Raw genomic sequence first — 18,625 nt, forward strand, 5'->3', positions numbered from 1 at the left:
CAATTCAATTGAAGGATGAATTGAATTGACTGCTCATATCGCTCCCTTCAGAACTACAGCAGCAGCATCCACAGGCAGACGTCAGGCTAGCACATGAAGGAAGAGAGGTGGTGGTGTAGACATTATTTCCTCCCCATTACATTATTTGAACTTTTTTCCTCTGTGTGAAACGGCATCACAGAGGCCCTTGCATGATTCACGAAGCCCCACTGATGTGTGTTGCGAGTCTAAAAGGATACGCGGCCCCCTCTCCAGCTGTCTGCCACTGGGCTTTGAAAGGCAGTATACCTTTTCAAGAGTCCCAGTGGGCTTAATGTTATGGTTTTGATTTGCAATCAAACGTCGCCAAATTGCCCATGCAGAGATAGGGCCATACAAGCGAGCACGCCCACCACCGCTCCGTCAGCCAGCAAGCTGAGTGAGTGGCAACACTGTGACAAGCTGAGCCTGCGGCTGCGCTCAACCCATTAAGACCTGATTCTACAAAATGTATTTGGCTGCGGACCCCCATCTGTTTTGTGCCAGTGACCCCCAGAAGAGAACTTGTGTTAAAGAAAAATCTACAGAAGAAAAGATTTAAATAAAATAAAAAAATCATAATTTGATATTTTTCAATAATTAAAGAAATAGCAGGTGCACAAGCTCACCGTGCAAAGTAACCCGCTGTGAGCTAAGCTTGTATATCTATAGCTATTTGGGGGAACCACTGTTCTAAAACCACTGTTTTCTGAAAAATGTATGATGCTATATAATATATAGCTAAAAACGTAAAACGACACAGATGCACGGGTTAAGTCAGCGCTCTGGGTGGCAGCACTGCCTCATGGGTGGCTATCATCAATGTCCGATGCCAAAAATGTAGAGAGGAAAGTTCACCTCGCAGAAATTACTTTGCATTTAATCTTTCAAGTCAGTCAGTTTAGATTGCCAGCAAGTTGCCTCTTAAATGTAGACACGACACAGGCCCATTCATTAAAAAAAAGGGGAAAAAAAGCAATTCCCTTCTGGGAAGATCACCCATTAAATAATGACAGACAGACAGAAATAACAATCTGTTAGATGATAGCTTGGCTTAGAGGTAGAGAGATGCTGACTAATAACCTGGGGATTGTTGCTTTTATCCCCATCACTTGACAGCAGGGCCTCATCCTGGCTGTGAGCTGGCATCTGGAGAGTGCTATTAGGGTGCCTGCCAACAGCGACAAACTACCCTTGAGCAATGCATGTACAGTACAGTATATAGGCCTGTGAGTGTGTGTTTGGTTTGATAAATGTTAGAAAATAAAGCAGTGGTTCTCAAACTTTTTCGGGCCAAAGACCCCCCAACTTCATATGCATTTGGCCACAGACCCCTATCTGAAAAGGTTTTGTGACAGCCAGGAACACCCAGAAGAGAGGATTCATGTAATGTAAGTTTTTTTTTTATATATTTCAAAACTAGATGTACAAGCTTGTAGCGCAGAACAAAGTGACATGCTGTGAGCATGCTGTTTTTGAATATCCAACATAAATGGATAAAGAGGTTAAGATGATTGCATGCTACAGTATGTTAACTACTTTTGCTGGGGACTGGGGATGACCCCCCCCGTGTGTTGTTGTGAATACATCACTGTTCCACTCCCTCTTGCTGTAACTCAGTGACTGCACTAGGAGGACCAAGGGACTGTAACATTCCATCACAAACTGCAGCAATGCAGGCAAGGCCCCACTGGTTAAACGGTGCACACTGCGACAATTGGCAATCATACACAAGATCAATAATAGGCAACATACTGTATATAAGACACCCACACAGCATGTTCGCATTAACCATTTGTACCCTATCGCGTCCCTTTTCTGGTCATAATAGGTGAGGAACATTCTGCGAAAACAGCCGATCTGCAAGCACACAAAAGTTCAAATCTAGCTCAGTTCTACACACTCAAAACAAGTATTTTGAGCTTGTAGATCTGCTACTTTTGCTGTTTTTGAAGTTGACTCCTGAAAAGTAACCGTTTTGGACAACCGTCCTTGAACTGTACCTATTCTACAAACTGTTAATACAAATTTCAATCAATCAAACAAATCAATCAATCCATCAACCAACCCCAACAACCCCTTATATTGATGGGAAAGCTTTCGCAGAAAAATAGCATCTCGACAAGCTCCAAACGAGTTTGTCAAACAAGTAGTTAAGTGGACGGCCGTCTCTCTCTCTCTCTCTCTCTCTCTCTCTCTCTCTCTCTCTCTCTCTCTCTCTCTCTCTCTCTCTCTCTCTCTCTCTCTCTCTCTCTCTCTCTCTCTCGCACGCCCCTTACCTCTTCCCACTGGTGGATGTAGCGTATGAGCCTGGAGAGCCGGAGCAGCCGGAGCAGGCTGAGGATCTTGGTGAAGCGCACGATGCGCAGGGCGCGCGCCGTCTTGTAGAAGTCTGAGTCGATGCGCGTCTCCACGATGAGGAAAATGTAGTCCACCGGGATGGAGGAGATGAAGTCCACCACGAACCAGCTGCGCAGGTACTTGATCTTGATCTGCTGCGGGTCCAGGATGATCTCCGTGTTGTCCTCCTTGACGATGCCCGTGCGGAAGTTGAGCACCAGGTCCATGAGGAAGAAGGTGTCGGAGACCACGTTGAAGACGATCCACGGTGGCGTGTGCTCGTCCTTGAAGAAGGTGATGCCCACCGGGATGATGATGAGGTTGCCCACCATCAGCAGCAGCATGGTCAGGTCCCAGTAGAACCTGGAAGAGAACATACATATTGATTTATTTTGAAAGACTTGAATTATGTTTTAAGAAAGGTATTTTCTTTTTAGCAGATTATGTTAGGCTTGGGGGAAAGACAGAATGTTCAGACGGACCAGACCCAGGCATCAAAGGCTGACTTTGGAGACGTGGAACGTCCTGACCTGGTGCGGGAGGTTGAGACAGGTTAGGCCTAGTGGGGTTAACCTCCACACACAGCAAGTATTCCAGAACCAAACTTCTGGACAGGGGTATACCTTGCTCTTTTCTGGAGTTGCTCAGGGTGTGCTCAGGCAGGTATGTGGATACTCACAAGCCCGCTGTTGAGTGCCAGTACGTTGGAGTTTACCCCCGGTGGACAAGAGGGTCGCCTACCTCCGCCTTAGGGTTGGAGGGGGGAAAACTCTGACTGTTGTTTGTGCGTACGTGCCAAACAAGAGTACAGAGTATAAGGCCTTCATGGTTACCCTGCATGGAGTCCTGAATGGGGCACCTAGTCTTACTGGGGGATTCAACTCACACCTGGGCAATGACAGAGATACATGGGCTGGCGTGATTGAGAGGAACGGTCTCCCATATCTGAACCCAAGTGGTGGCTTGTTATTGGATTTCTGTGCTAGTCAATAGTCATGGACTGACCTTAACAAACACCATCTTCAAACATAAAGATGCTCATAAGTGTACTTGGTACCAGAGCACCGACACTTGCGTGAAGAGAGGGACTGAACTGTCAACTGATCACCATCTGGTTGTGAGTTGGTTCAGATGGCGGGGGAAAGCTCTGGACAGACCTGGCAAACCCAAACGTGTAGTGCAGGTGAACTGGGAACATTAGGAGACCCCTGTACGGAAGAACTTCTCTGGCATCCCTGTGGAGGTTGGGGACATTTTAACGGGAATGGGCAATGTTCAAAGCCTATGTAAAGAAGGAAAAAGATATGCACACCCCACAGTTTTTAAATACGGTGCTGGACCCAAAAAAATATCAAATGAAGAAAAGAAAATACGACACACGATAATTCTGCTCCCTGTCCTCTTTATTTTCAACCTAATAAAACAACAACGTTAACATTGTTGGATGGATGAATAAATGTTTTTCTATATTGTACATATGCAATCAATGATATATGTCAAGTCCATGTGGGCTGGGCACCTTTGGTACATGACACAAAAATAAAGAATCTATCATGTTGATAGACATATCTAACTGATGATTACAGACAGACAGACTGTATTGATCCCACATGTTGTCATGGCAGTACGGCAGTACTTAGTACTCAGTACTCAGTACACAGGACAGATACAGGAACAAAGAAAGGAGATAAATAAGAGAAGGTTTCATTCAGCAGTATATTATGCAGTCATATTGTACAAGAACTGTAATATACTGTTTACCCCACATTTATCACTTTGAGAGGTGATCGGGAAAGAAATTCAATTTAAATTAAATTCAAATTAGCTTTTTTTGGCATGAGAAAGCATACATTTATATACATTGCCAAAGCATGTGGCAATGTAAACGTATGTAATAGGTTTTATAATCAATTCTGCATCAAGTCTGTTGTAGAGTGTGTAGAGGTGAAGGATCAACTAACAATAAATGCCTAAATGTCCCCAGTTGCTCCGGTGTCCTCTCCTTCTTTGCTGCTGTTGTGTTCCGTTCCTGTGACGCATGATCGGAGCTGCTTTTTTTGTCTTTTTTTTATTCTGTATTTTTTTCCCTCCACACCAAATATCTTAAATATCTGATCCACAAGCTCTCGCATATTGGCAATTAAAAGTTTGCCCTAGAATGGGGGGCGCTAGGGTTCATGTGGTAAATGAAATGCATTCATTCAGCCATGCAATAGCCACTGAAAGGAAAAATAACTCAAACACTAGTGTTTCAAATCAAATAATAGGCTACATTTATTTCACAGCAGTGGTGAAGCCAGTACAGTAGTAAACTGGTGAAGCCAGTATAGTGTCCTCACACACATCTTCGTCATGACCTGACGAAGATGTAATTGACACATCGAAACGTTGTCACTGATATAATAAAATAAGGGCCTAAATCGTCTGAGCTGCTCCAGTGCCTTCATGTTCGCATGTTATATGTCCTGCTCCTGAGATGCACCAGACTGGCCTGCTATAGGCTAGAGGCGCGGCTGGAACTCCCTTCTACACTTTAGGGAATATGTGCACTCTCAACATACAATTTATGAATGATTCTGGGGGATTACTGCTAAAGTCAACAAAATAATAGCCAACAGCGTCAGGGTAATTTACTGCTAAAGTCAACAAAATAATAGCCAACAGCGTCAGGGTCATTCATTAAGTCTCTCTCTCTGCAAAATGACGGGAAACAAACTTTGGAAGGCAATCTTAGCCAAATGACAATGGAATATGGAAAATCGAACATGGATTTAATGTCAGGTCCTTATTGCCCCAATCCCGACACAAGGCACCACAACCATGAAAAGGTAAAGAAAGCCAAGGTCTAGCTCAATTACTATTAGCAGACGCTCTTAATCCAGAGCGATTTACAGTAAGCAAGAACTCAATATAAAGCTGCATAAACCTGAATATATATATTCGCCTCGGTTCGTCCAGTTTGTGCTGCGCTAGGTCGCGCCGCACCCGTTCACGGAATTCTCATCTTTGCATTGACTTTGTATGTAATCGCGCCGCTCTAACCATCCAAGTCTAAACGCACCTTAAACGGCCTTGCAAACGTGAAGCGAGGAGCGCAGGCGTTGTTGCCTGGATCAACACAGGTCTCCTCCAGTTCTGTTGAAGAGGGCCGCAACAACGCAAGCGTAAAAAAAACCTAAACAGAATCCAGGTCTGGTGAGTCGCGGGCGTGTGCACGTAACAAGCACGCGCGCAACAAATTCACGGGACCGCGCTCACGGAAATACGCTTGCGTTGTCGCACCGCGACTTCTCCGAGCAAAAACGCAGGTCTCATTGAAAATGAACTATATGCGCGTTTTATCGCTCCCTGTTTGCAAGGCCCTTTAGAATGACTGAAGTTCAAACTGGTGAAAGGCACTCTGCTTCAGGAGACAAGAGTTGGACCATGGAACTGCTACAGACATACTGTACTTATTACTGGCCCAGGGGGGATACATACTGTACAGCTGTCCTTCTCTAGTTCATTCTATGGGAAAGCACAGGTCCGCTAGGTTAGAATATTTCAGACAATCAGGAGAGAGTACCCATTTATCAGCTTAATTTTACAGTGTTCCAGTGTGGGTGTGGGAAGTCTGATGATCTTGGAAGCAATACGGGTAATACTGAAAAGTTTGTTTCTGTTGGGCATGGACAGTATGGTGTAGACTGTAGAAACATGCGGAACAGTACAACAGAACAGGTTGAATAATGCTTTTGTACAAGATGAGGGGCAACAGATAATGATCTTATCTTACGGATTACATGGAATCTTTGTTGAAAACGTGAATGGATAGATGTAATATGGTAATGGTACATGGAGTGTTTTTGTTGAATTATAACCACAACTAAGATTCCAAAAGGCCATGGGGTCACCAAACTTCAGCAGGGTTCATCCTGCTGTTCATCCTGTGATATCTTGTGTGCAATGTTGTCATTTTGACCTTGAGGGTGGCGTTACAGCAAAGGTCACACAAATAGTATAGTTTCCTCCTCCAGGGAATAGGATAAGGTAAGCAGCAAGTTTCATGTGCAATCTGGCTGCCCATTAGAATGTCCATTTTATCTATTTTGCTTTTATGCTTTTGTATTGTTCTTATTGAACTTTGTAAGTATGTTATTTAATGACCTCTTCCAGTAACCTGCTATACTAAGACCTGAGGCCGATTCTACAAATACCTTCTAAATCAGTAGGTCTCAAGGTTTCTTGTGCCATGTACTGTATATTTCCAAATAGTAGCCCGACTACTGCAAACAGCCGCCGGTTCCTTTGAAACGCCTGGGGGCTGACACCATTTTGCGTATTAAACTCCCTGTCCAAATAAAGGGCCGGGGCTATTATAGTATTATTTGCAGCTACTTCAGCCTAATTTGACCTCCATCTGAAACTGTGGCCCGGTGCAAAAATAAATAAAAGCCAAACGTCCAAGGTGCAAAAAGATTTTGCGTATTAAATGCCTGGGCTACTATTTGGAAATATACAGTATTTGGCCGTGGACCCCCCATCTGAAACTGATTTGCGTTGTGAGATTATCATTTTTTTTAAATAAAAAAATAGCAGATGTACAAGCTCGCAGCACCGCACCATGTGAAGCGCTGTTGTATATCTGCCTGAAGTGAGTGGTGCTGTACTGTACTTGTGCTGTACGTACTGTAATGTATACTGAACAAGCTCTCCTCCCTGGCCTCTGTGTGTGTGTGTGTGTGTGTGTGTGTGTGTGTGTGTGTGTGTGTGTGTGTGTGTGTGTGTGTGTGTGTGTGTGTGTGTGTGTGTGTGTGTGTGTGTGTTCGGCTGCACAACAGTAACACTTGGTGGTGTGTAAAGCCCTAACCACACCAAGGGGTCAAGACGGTTTTAGCGTTGTCCCAGCGGTATGATTATGTCCTGTTGCACGTTGACGCGCGTCGTCCCTAGTGATTCAACGCATGGAATTCAATGGCCCAAACCACACCAAAGGGTCACCATGCAACTCCTTGCAACCGTTTGGACCCAAGGAGTTGCATGGTGACCCTTTGGTGTGGTTAGGCTTTAGGCTGCGCAACAGTGACACTTGGTGGTGAGAATATGCTATTTCCGTGCTCAGACCCAGCCAGGCAGGGACACAGCCAGGGACACACATTGCTGGGCAATGGAGTGGTTGCACCACTCAAAAGAAATCTCACAATGACGCAAAAAAAAAATAAAAAAAAAATACAGATGCTTTCCCGGTTTAAACGGGATTCCAAATAAGCATTCCTTGTCTACATGATAACTCATTTTATTTTGATATGTATTGCGCCTATTTATTAATATGACAAGGTGCTGCTAATAAACCAAATGAAACAAAAGTAAACTTAATGGGAACGTTATGGCCTGAGGGTGGCGCTCAGTAGGGATCGTCCAAGTCAGAATGATGGATCTGCTGCACGCTGACCTTGTTCCACCATCACCAAACTAACTCCATGTTCTCAGTTCAACGTGGTTAAGAACAGGATTATACAGCTAGGGAGGGAGAGCATCTCAGTCCAAAGTAAGTAAATCAGGATCAAAAGGGATTTGAAAAATATATATTTTTTGGATGATTTTGATATTTAATTTAAGTTACATCTGACAAGTGAAATTTCAATTTGACCAAACTGTCAAAATAAATAAATAATAAACAAACATCAAAGGTTGAAGAACAAAAATACGAATGCATGTGCCTGCAAGCACGCACGTAGGCTACACACACACACGGGTGGCTGTGTGTGTTTGTGTGCGTGCTCTGTGAGGGTTATAATTGCTTTCCTTCAGGAGGGTGTATTCCCCAAAGTCTTATAATCCAGTGAACTTGTACAACCTCTGCCTGGCTGTATTATCATACTGGCACAGAGCTGCTGGACACGCAACGCACGCACGCACACGCACACGCATGCGCACACACGCACACACACATGCACACACACACACACACACACACACACACACACACACACACACACACACACACACACACACACACACACACACACACACACAGTCTTAACTAATGAACCAATCAATTGGTTAATTAACTTAACTTTTAACTAATTCATTAGTTAATCGATTCATTATTTAACTCTGTCTAGTGCTAAAACAGGGCGAGGAAACATTGATCAAACCTCGTATGTCCCAAACTGTTAATTTTCAGGATTCAAATTCAAAAGTAGCATTAAGCTCCCAAGCTTCAAGTTGTGGACAGTGGTGGAAATACTTTAAAGTATCAATACTGCACTATAGTAAAAGTACAAAATGAACTTAAAGTACTAAAAGTAAAAGTACTCATTATGCAGAATGTCCCATTTTCAAATGTATAATAATATTTTGAAAATAGCAGTTGTGAGCTTGTACATCATCTATTCTTTCCAAATGGTTGAAATGTATAAAGGGCTTAAGTGGATAATGGATGTTTTGTAATAATAATGAAAATCTATGAAGTAACTAGTAACTAAAGTTTTCAAATAAATGTAGTGGAGTAAAAGTACAATATTTGGTAAAATATTGGAAGTTGGTACAAATACAAATACCTGAAAATTGTACATAAAGGTATATTCAGTGATTTCACTAAATTCAAATATCTTTTTTTTTTTTGGGATAATCCTCCCTACTATAGAGTGTGCTGACCATGAGTTCCTCCCTGTCCCCAGTTTAACCCCAGGGCCCTTTTTGAAACTAAGCCCTCGTCACTCGCCCTACACACTTGGTTTGAGCATAGATACAGTATATAAATAATAGAGACGGCACCGGGATTCCCCTCGCCTCCATTGCCGTCTCTATTATTCATATATCTATGCTCAAACCAAGTGGAAGTGTGTAGGGCGAGTGGCGAGGAGCTAGTTTCAAAAAGGGGGTTAGGGTAAAAAAAACATAGGTTTCGTTTTTGGCTATAGGGTTAGCCAGCTTTCATCCGATCCAATCAGGATGAGAGGGGCCTTCCTCCAATCATGATCGAGTGGGGGCGGGCCTTGGTGGACATGGGCCTGTTGCGTGTCCCCCCACTGTAGAGCTGTGTGCATGTGCACATCTTGTTACCGGGGCGTTCCGGGGGGTTTCCAAATCACCCAAATCACTGAATGCTACAGTACTTAAGTAAATGTACTTAGTTCCACCACTGGTTGTGGATGTGCTACGCTTGAGTGACGCTGTAAGTAGTACATTTAAGAAAAAAAAGGGAAAAAAAGGAAAAACAAATCTAATATGGAGTTATTGAGGTTTCTGCCCAACAACAACAATTTGTTGTCTCCTCCTTGTTGGTACATTTTCAAAGTCTTCCAAAATGCTAATCATTCTGCGACGTGAATGAGTTGTCCCCCTGTGGTGTCTCTCTGATACTCTGTTGTCTAGAATTGTCACGATACTTCCCAAATAATTTAAAGAGCTTTGGTGTGTTCAAACTGCACACATACACACACACACACACACACACACACACACACACACACACACACACACACACACACACACACACACACACACACACACACACACACACACACACACACACACACACACACACACACACACACACACACACACACACACACACACACACACACACACACACACACACCCCGTGGTAAGAACAGGATTAGGGGACGTCTCGGTCTAAAGTAGATAAAGATCAAAAGGGATTTGAAAATATCTTTTGGGGATGATTTGCACGTTTAATTTAAGTCGCATCTGACAGATGACATTTTGGTTTGATCAAACTGTCAAAATGAATAAAATGAACAGTAAAGATAAAGAACACATGCAAATGCACAGTGCAGTCACATACATACAGTAAATGTCACAGTCTTGCACGTGTGCATGTGTGCGGTGTGCTTGCTTTGTGAGGGTTAGAATTGCTGTCTTTCAAGTCAGTATAACCTGGCTGTACTCTCATACAGCAAGCAGGCTGATAGACCTACGTATATACCAGTGTTAATGTCATTGACTAAAACTAAGAGGACAAAGGTTCGTCGACTACCTTTTGTCACTGAAAAAACGAAATAAAAACTAAATTGAGCTATGACTAGATCTAAATCTAAGACCGAATATAATTCTTCAACAAATAAAAACTAGATGAAAATGTTAGGGAAGGGAGGGACTAGTGGAGTAGAGATCCAGTCTAACTAAAAGACACGTCATTTTATGCGTGGACTGCCTTAAAGGGTAAGACCACTTTTGTAGAGGTTTGGGTTGTGTAGTTACCTTGCCATGATGTAACTCCAAATGTGGACAAGAAATTCAAGATTAAAAAAATGCTCCTCATTGACTTACATTGTACTCTGAAACAGCATATATGTCACATGTTCAAAACATTTCAGCCGACTAAAATATGACTACAACTAAATTCAATTTTACTCAAAAGACTATGACGTAAACTAAATCAAAATTTGCTGTCAAAATGAACACTAGCATACATACACAGTGAAACCATGAGTTGACACTTTAATTACACTTTAGTACAGTACAGTTCCACCGCTCAGTTCACACGGGTGTGATTAGATTTTTTAAATACATTTGGTTTCACATTTGGTTAATGCATGTTTTAATGGAATAATATTTGTATCTGATAAGTAACTAAAGTTTTCAAACAATTATAGTGGAGTAAAAAGTGCAATATTTGCCTCTGAGATGTAGTGGAGTAGAAGTACTGAAGTGTTGAAAATTGGAAATACTCCAGTAAAGTAAAAGTACCTCAACATTGTACTTAAGTACAGTACATGTTACTTTCCACCAATGCCCACCCACGCACGCACACACGCACGCACGCACGCACGCACGCACGCACGCACGCACGCACGCACGCACGCACGCACACTTCCAGAGTCACGAGTGCACTTTGTGTACCGGACATCATAGTATGCAGCTCGGTCAACTGACCTCTAAATAAACTGACCTCTAAATAATGGACAGATTGTCTCCGTCGGGTGCAAACCTCATATGTACCAAAAAAGTTACATTTCAGGATTCAAATACAAAAGTACTACAAGTAGCAGATCGGCAAGCTTGAGACTCTCGAGTGCGCAGATCTCCTACTGTTGAGGCGTTGATGCTTCCGTGTGACGCTGCAGTATACAATTTACAATTTAGGCATTTAGCAGACGCTCTTAATCCAGAGCGATTTACATCAAGCAATAACAAAAGCATGGCATACATCACATATATAAAAAGTAGTTATCATGAATCATGCGTAAACTAAGAACGTAACAGTGGAGTATCTATGTTAACTATACATACTATACTATATAATATATTATACATGTGTACTATAAAGTGCTATGACTACATAAAGTGCAATTCTAGAGCTGTCTACGTAACAAGCTATAAGTCTGTTTAAAATACTATCTAAGTCTACATAATGTGCTATCTAAGGGGCTAGGCTAGGGCAAGTGCTACGGGTATGATCAAGTAGGGCACATTTCTGCCCACCAGCAAAGACGTAATACATAATACATGTGTCATCCCCCAGAGGTCCGTCCTTGGTCACAATTATTTGAATCACTTTAACCATATTTTACTCTTTGGTTATTCAAAAATTTGAGAAATTGCGAAAACCAAATACATATCATATTGGGGGGTCCTTGACATGAAAACGTTTAGAACACTGGTGTACGAGACGTCCACCAGCAGCCTCCAGACCAGACAGTGGTCCATTTACTGTAAATCACACCTCCTGCTCATGGTTATAGGCACGGCTCCCAATCCAAAGGGCAATCAGGGTTAAAGTGGTTAATTACAAAGTGTGCAGTGACCTCGTCCATTTTCCCAGACTGAGGGCTGGGATATAAATTGTGCTTACCGCCAGGTTTTGTAATTGAATCCAGATTGGCTCTTTGGTGTAAAGGATGATATATCCTGGGCGGCATGAGGCCGCTCCCTGGATTGGATCAAGGGGAAAATAAGGCAGTGCATTGTGGACGGCGGGCATGCAGCCAGGCCAGGGTGATTTAACCACCGCTAAGTTTAACCAGGCCATAAACATCTGTCTCTGAACAAAAAAAAGACAAAACCCATTTGAGGCGGAGGAGCCTATAAAGAAATGAGAAGGATGGGATGGGATGCTACAGCTGTAGCCATAGCAGATGATCTATATTTTCCACTGCACAGCTTGGTGGCACTACTAGCAAATAATTTGGCACGTTGTCACTTCCTTGTTGAAGCCTGGAGTCTAAATGATATGCTGGAGTCACAATTCATAAAGTAAACGACTATTGGGCTGACCTGACACTTGGCATTACACAGTGCACAGCACCAGCACCAAGAGCTCTTATGCATAATGAGTTTGTAATATTAGGGTTCATTATAAGTGCTTTATAGAGCAACACAATAGCAGTACTGGCGCGTTCCAATCTTCTACAGAGGTCAAGGAAACTGGACTTTGTATTTCCGACATAACATTATGAGGTCACAGCCCTTTGAATTTCTTCTTTATGGTGGTACTTAGCTCTGCAAAGTATATTGAAGATAAAATGAAGGCAGAAAGTGAAGACGGTGTGATTTTTGTCCAGCTTTTAGTGTGTCCACAGCACTTTATCCACTGTGTCCTATATAAACATTAATTGACAATTTTATGTCAATAGTGTAAATTACATCAAATTTTACGTCATAGTGTAAACACAAACATTGCGTAACACAAATGATAAATGGTGCATTTATATAGTGCCTTTATCCAAGGCGCTTTGCATAGATTGTGCATTATATTCACCCATTCACACACACATTCATACACCGATGGCAGCGGAAACCATGCAAGGCACCAACCAGCACATCAGGAGCAATTAGGGGTTCAGTTTCTTGCTCAAGGACACCTTGCGGTTACGAGCATCCCTCACATCACACAAGTGTGATTCTTTTTTTTTCTCTGAAATATTTGGACATTTTTTAATCATGTTTCATTGTTTAACACAAATCTTCTCTTCTAGGGGTCCCTGGCAACAAATATATGAAAGTCCTACAGGTACACAGCTATTTGTGGGTACATTATCTTTGAATACAAATTTGTTACGAGGAAATTACACAGGCTACTATCTGAAAGCCACCTCAGCTGTACAATATGACACGCAATATGCCAGGATTATTGTTAAAATATCATACCCGTGTGAAGTGAGGGGCGCTCTTATCATCGTACATCATCACGATTCACGACGTAACATGTCGATTTGCTCAGACACATATTATGTAAACTCTCCATTCATTGTCAATGGCATTAAATGTTTCTGTGAGGACAAAATAGCTGATTTGCTCAGAAACAAATGACGTAAAATCTCCATTCACTGTCAATGGCATTTAATGTTTGTGTTATGACAAAAATCGACACTACAGAAGGAATATAGGAGGGGCTAGTGCCCCTCAAATACTATACTGTATCACACACACACACACACACACACACACACACACACACACACACACACACACACACACACACACACACACACACACACACACACACACACACACACACACACACACACACACACACACACACACACACACACACACACACACACACACACACACACACACACACCAGTGACAGTAATTGGAATTCTTCAAAGTAAGAGGGTATCCACTGTTACGGCTCCTTGTCAAGAAGTTATATTTAGAAAGACACTGCCGCTGCTACTGCGTTTGCTCAAGTTAATATTTAAAGCCCAGGAGGGACAAGAGAAGACTTCAAAGGACGACACAAACACAGGTAATGACATTTGTTCTTTGCGTTTCCACGTTTCCCAGGCGCCAGTGATGCCAGCAAACCTCCCGCATGTATAAACAGCTTTAGTAATAGGATGGTGGTGCATGAGCCCTGATTGATCGAGCCAAATCAGATTGGACTGGATGGAGCTTGTCTGTAGGAGTGCGTATAGCAGTGCTTATCATACTTTTTCCATGTCAAGGACCCCCCAAAAATGATATGTATTAGGCTACGGACTCCTACAGTATCTATCTCAAAATATTTTGTGCTTCTGTGAGGGACCACCAGAAGCGAATATTAGTGTTAAAAATGTTGGCTTTTTATACAAACAATATTCAAAGATTTGCAGTCATTTTCAAGATTTTCTTCGGCGCATTATGAGCTTGTATACCTGCTATTTGTTAATAGCCAAAGTATTAAATATGGTTAAGTGGTTCAAATGATTGTAACGCTATATTAACACATTTCGCTAGGATATATCGTATCCCATGCCTGACCCGCAAGCATTAAACACTTTCTGTGAATTACGCATTTAGGAGCTTCCACTATGCGTAAACGTTATCTTGCGGCCACACAACCCACTATTCATTTTATATGTATTTTATTTATTATTTTATTTATATTATATTTGCGCGAGGAGGTGTGTATGTGGGCGTGGTGATGTCCTTTCCCTATATTTTCTATTTTATGCACAGGTTTAGGACAACGGAAAGTGCCTCTTCAAACCACCCGTAATGCGAATCTGTTTGATAAAAGAATGCACACAGCACAAGTGAGGCTGTGTTGGTCATGGAGTGGATGACAGATCAGATACTGGACACACAAAAAAACCCTATCTGGTACTATCAAATATAAATGTAATCCAAGGCAGCACGCGTTGCTCTTCCATAAGGCAGGATATCACTCCAGGGCATAATGGATTATGGATAATGGATCTCTTAAAGGCAATGGCACCTGGCACACTGATTGGTTTAAGTTGCGTAACGCCCAAACCACACCTATGCATAATGTAACGGTTAGCAGAGGTGTTTTAAGGATTTAGATTGTGGCACAAGATAGCCAATTTAACGGGGGAACGCCACTTAGACAATGCTAACTCCACAAATTACGGATAAAGTGCCCCTGACGCAAGATAGGGCCCTTAGTATACAGTAGCATGAAGGAATTGGGCCATAATGATGGTCTACACCAGTGGTTCTCAAAGTGGGGTGTCCTTGATTGGGTTCCAGGGGGTGGTCCCCAAAATTGGGACAGCTTGATTTCACTCTTATTTCAACAGCTAGAAGTTAGCTTGATGAGGACTATTCTGTTTCAATCTCTTCAATGTTATCATCCCACCTAGACTGCTAGACAGTGGTAGGAATTAGAATACTGTACTAAATCTAGTGGAACAAAATACCATCACTGATGGGTCCACAGACTAATTCATACTCCTATTTTACCGCTGTAGTGCCGAAATGATTTTGGCTCGTCAGAAATTTTCAGTAGCACCGAAGAGCCAACTTTATACGGCACCCGCCCCCCCGAACCTCAAATGACGTCACATTGTAGGCTCTACAGAGCCGAACCGACTTTTATTCGGCTCTAAAATAGGAGTATGAATCGTGCCTAATACAGTTTGTGTCATGACAATTTTAACCCCCCCCACCCCTCCCACCCATGATTTAGCTTAGTTGAGATAGCTGTCGCTTGTCAAAATATAGCAGATCTACAAGCTCACATAAGGCATCGCAATGCAGGCAACACATTGTCACCGTGAGCTTGTAGACTGGCCATTTTCAAAGTATAAATCAGTGCCCAAGGCGACCTGTTGCCGAGGAGGTGGTCTGCTGCATCCCAGCAGAGCGGACAGAAGACCCCCATGGGGGCTGTTGGCACCACACATCCCAGCAGAGCGGACAGAAGACCCCCATGGGGGCTGTGGCTGTTGGCACCACACAGATGGTGTAAAGTAAACAGTGCTGGAAAGTAACTAAGTTCATTTACACAAGTACTGCACTTAAGACCTGAGGCCGATTCTATGAATGCCTTCTAAACCATGTACTGTAGCTCTCAAAGTACGTTTTCGTAATTCAGAATGATTCAACTCTTTCAAGATTTTTCAAAAGTGTACATAGCACATGTACCGTACACCCTCACAGTACAGCAAACTTGTATATCTGCTATTGATAAGCCGGTTTTAATGGGTTAAAGCAGGGGTTACTTACAATTATTTGACAGCTTTAATCACTAGTTACTTTGCAGATTTTGTTTATTAATAGTACAGAATATACATTAAGGCAAGCCATATTTCTCACAACGTGTTGCATTGATAATGTATTGAACAATTTAGTACAGTAGGCCTACGGATATTTTGATGGCAATAACCTTTTGTATCAAAATATTTAACCGATTAAAACTGTCATTTTAGATTTTAGCTATATACCAATATGCCGGTAACAACAAATAAGTCCAAACCCTATATTTGAAGTTGGCTATCCAAAAAAAGCAGATATACTACAAGCTCGCAGCACGGCACGATTCAAGCACAGGGCCCTTACCACGAACAAGTTTGAGAACTACTGATTTGGAAGCATTTTGTAGAATCGGAAGGGCCGGATCAACAGCAGCATGCAGTGTACCCCCCCCTCACTGTGAAGAAAAAAACACTTATTTCCAAATATCAAGGGCAATCCACTGTACGCTTTCCAATACACAGAACATAATCAAAAGATGGTGTCTCATCATAAGACAAGATTGTTTTTATTGACCCACAAACGTAAGTTTTGTAGTAGTATGCAGTATTTCATGTCCAAGACAGTATACACTCCTTCCCCACACACACATGCACGGTCAGCACTCAGCACCACTAAACATAATATAGCAGGGATCCTACTGTGTGTTTATTATGCATTGGGACCCCATCATGGAGGAACAATGTTCTATAAATACGGTGGGAAGAGTGCAATTAAGGGCTGTCGTGAGAACATGACAAAGAAATTACAAAATAATGTACATCTCTGCAATGCAAATCATGGGCTTATGGAGCGGTGTTTTTTTCCTCTCGCCAAAAGATTGCCACCTCTGTTGTGGAAATCAATACAGAGGAGAGTTGATGCAAGAGAGGATCACAAGAACGCTCTGTCCAAAACCCGCTCGTCCCAGGTCAAATCCTCAGTAGAACTATGCCTCAACCTAACCTTATTCCTAATCTATTTACAGTATTGTGTTAAACAGAGCTCTGTCACATTGCAACGTTATACATGTTGGCAAGGCTATAAAGCTTCTTTGAAACAAATAGCAGACATCTTTGAAAATGTTGCAGTCACTTTTGAGACAATAGCAGCATTTATACAAAAAGCCTCAGATTTCAAATGTTTAAAAGGTGGTTACACACAGGCATTCCGAATCCCGCTATTCTGACACGCTCATTACTAACCCTGTCCCTATAACTCTCACCGCACGCGGAAGCCACGTAGTCGCAGTGGCGGTGCGTCGGAATGGCACTGTTCCCGTTTAAAGGGAGCAGCTCTGTTTATATATGATCCTTACAGGTGTGTGTGGCAGATTACCCTGCTACTGACACATATACGGACTTAGTAGCAAAATATTTTCCCGTTTCCTGTTCTCCCCTAATGTCAAACTAGACCTGTATGTGCCCGTCGGCCTCCGGCCTACTTGAGAACGATGCAACTTGGGAACCTAATAGAGCGTCGCAGTCCCGCCTCCTACCCTGGACCAGGAAATTAAACCCAATGCATTATTCTCATAGACATTTCCTAAAGTATTTATTTAAAGACGGTTACGCCGCGGACAAAGCCAACTCGAGTCGTGACAACTCATGACAACACAAACAATATTTTGGACCAAACAAATAATTAGAAAGAAGAAAAAAACGGCAGGTTACAACACTTTTTTTGTTGTTTTTCTTCTTTGTAATTATTTGTTTGATACAAAATATTGTTTGTGTTGTCATGAGTTGTCACGACTCGAGTTGGCTTTGTCCGCGGCGTAACCGTCTTTAAATAAATACTTTAAGAAATGTCTATGAGAATAATGCATTGGGTTTCATTTCCTGGTCCAGGGTAGGAGGCGGGACTGCGACGCTCTATAATACTCGTTGTCAACTTGTCATAGCACCCGTTTTAACTATCTGTCTGTGTCCCTTTTGTGCCCATACTGTATATGGAGATCTCTGTATCTGTCTGTCTGCCTGTGCCTGAAGAGTGCAAAAGTGGACTGGTTAAGTAATCGATTGGCAGGTGTGGGATTGCCCTGGCAATCAATTGGCTGAGGCAGAGGCTGGAAATTGCACAGGTGAGGGGACTTTGGCTCATTAGGTCCACTGGCAGAGCCTGACCAGAGCCTTGTGTGGTGTTTCTGGACAACGGTGTATGCCCCGACTCAAGGCCGTGAAATTGCACAGGTGAGGGGACTTTGGCTCATTAGGTCCACTGGCAGAGCCTGACCAGAGCCTTTTGTGATGTTTCTGGACAACGCTATATGCCACCGACTCAAGGCCAGGCACTGCACTCCCTGTGGGGGTGTGAAACGTGTGTGTCGGATTTGGGGCGTTGGGGCGAACGGTTA

At 42.7% G+C, this 18,625-nt stretch overlaps 1 protein-coding gene across 1 annotated transcript in view; it reads right to left on the reverse strand.

Moving 5' to 3' along the window:
- hcn4 (hyperpolarization activated cyclic nucleotide-gated potassium channel 4) overlaps positions 1–18,625 on the reverse strand; it is a 170,703-nt gene that overhangs the window by 112,834 nt on the left and 39,244 nt on the right. The window contains exon 3 of the mRNA XM_079496095.1: positions 2,298–2,721. Coding sequence (XP_079352221.1) covers positions 2,298–2,721 — 424 coding nt within the window. The remainder of the gene's footprint in view (positions 1–2,297; positions 2,722–18,625) is intronic.

This window comes from Electrona antarctica, assembly GCF_951216825.1.
Source record: "Electrona antarctica genome assembly, chromosome: 3".
NCBI classification, from domain to species: domain Eukaryota; kingdom Metazoa; phylum Chordata; class Actinopteri; order Myctophiformes; family Myctophidae; genus Electrona; species Electrona antarctica.